Here is a 1,029-nt window from a genome sequence, read left to right as displayed (position 1 = left end):
CAGGAATGCAGTGAAGATGAAGAGGATCGGGAGTGCTTAAAACAAGCCATTACTGCTCTTCTGAATCTGCAGTGCAGCATGGAACGCATTTACAGCAAACACTCCCCAAGACGTCGGCCTGGGTAATAACCCACAAAACTACCCTGGTTTCCCAAAGTTGGCAGAGAAGGAGATAAATTATGTGGAAGGAATTTTGTAATTTTTTTCTTGTTAGATAATGTGTATATTTCCTTTTCAAGGCATGTCTTTATGCCAGTTTTCGTTGTAAATGGACCAAAACCTTCATGGTCCACTTCTATGAATAATGTCAGTATCTTACTCCTTCCCTAGCCAAAGCAGTGCATGTGGTTTATTTGGAACAGTAAACTTGGTTAGGGCATATTTAGGGCAAAGAAATAATGATATAAACAATTAATTTAGTTGATTTTTTTGGTCTCTTGGGATGGCAAATGTGGAATGTGCCCATCATGACTTTTTCTTTTATTCATTCAAGGGAGCCAGTCTGTCGCTTCTATAACCGACAAATAAGAAGCAAGCACTTGGCCATCAAGAAAATGAATGAAATCCAGAAAAATATTGATGGCTGGGAAGGCAAAGATATTGGGCAGTGCTGTAATGAATTCATAATGGAAGGTGGCTTGACGAAAATAGGAGCCAAACATGAACGCCACATCTTTCTTTTTGATGGTTTAATGATCAGTTGTAAAACTAATCACGGTCAGTCACGGCTTCCTGGTTACAGCAATGCAGAGTATAGACTGAAGGAAAAAATTATCATGCGGAAAATACAGATTATTGATAAAGATGACACATCTGAATACAAACATGCGTTTGAACTGGTGTCTAAAGATGAAAACAGTATACTGTTTGCTGCCAAGTCTGCTGAAGAGAAGAGTAATTGGATGGCAGCTCTGATTTCCCTCCAGTATCGCAGTACCTTGGATAGGATGCTTGATTCAGTATTACTGCAAGAAGAAAATGAACAGCCACTGAGGTTGCCCAGTCCAAACGTGTATCGTTTTGTAGTGG

The 1,029-nt window shown here is 39.7% G+C and overlaps 1 protein-coding gene across 1 annotated transcript in view; it reads left to right on the top strand.

Moving 5' to 3' along the window:
• SOS2 (son of sevenless homolog 2 (Drosophila)) overlaps positions 1–1,029 on the top strand; it is a gene marked incomplete at its 5' end in the record, with an annotated part of 41,695 nt that overhangs the window by 21,270 nt on the left and 19,396 nt on the right. Inside the window, 3 exon segments of the mRNA XM_009574285.1 lie at positions 4–122; positions 494–1,027; position 1,029. The exon segment at position 1,029 is cut by the window's right edge and continues 118 nt beyond it. Of these exon segments, the coding sequence (XP_009572580.1) occupies positions 4–122; positions 494–1,027; position 1,029 (654 nt within the window).

The sequence above is a fragment of the Fulmarus glacialis genome, unplaced genomic scaffold (assembly GCF_000690835.1).
Source record: "Fulmarus glacialis isolate BGI_N327 unplaced genomic scaffold, ASM69083v1 scaffold15263, whole genome shotgun sequence".
In the NCBI taxonomy this organism is placed as follows: Eukaryota; Metazoa; Chordata; class Aves; order Procellariiformes; family Procellariidae; genus Fulmarus; species Fulmarus glacialis.
Note: the sequence above shows the minus strand (reverse complement) of the source record. Positions and strands in the feature narration are given on the sequence as shown.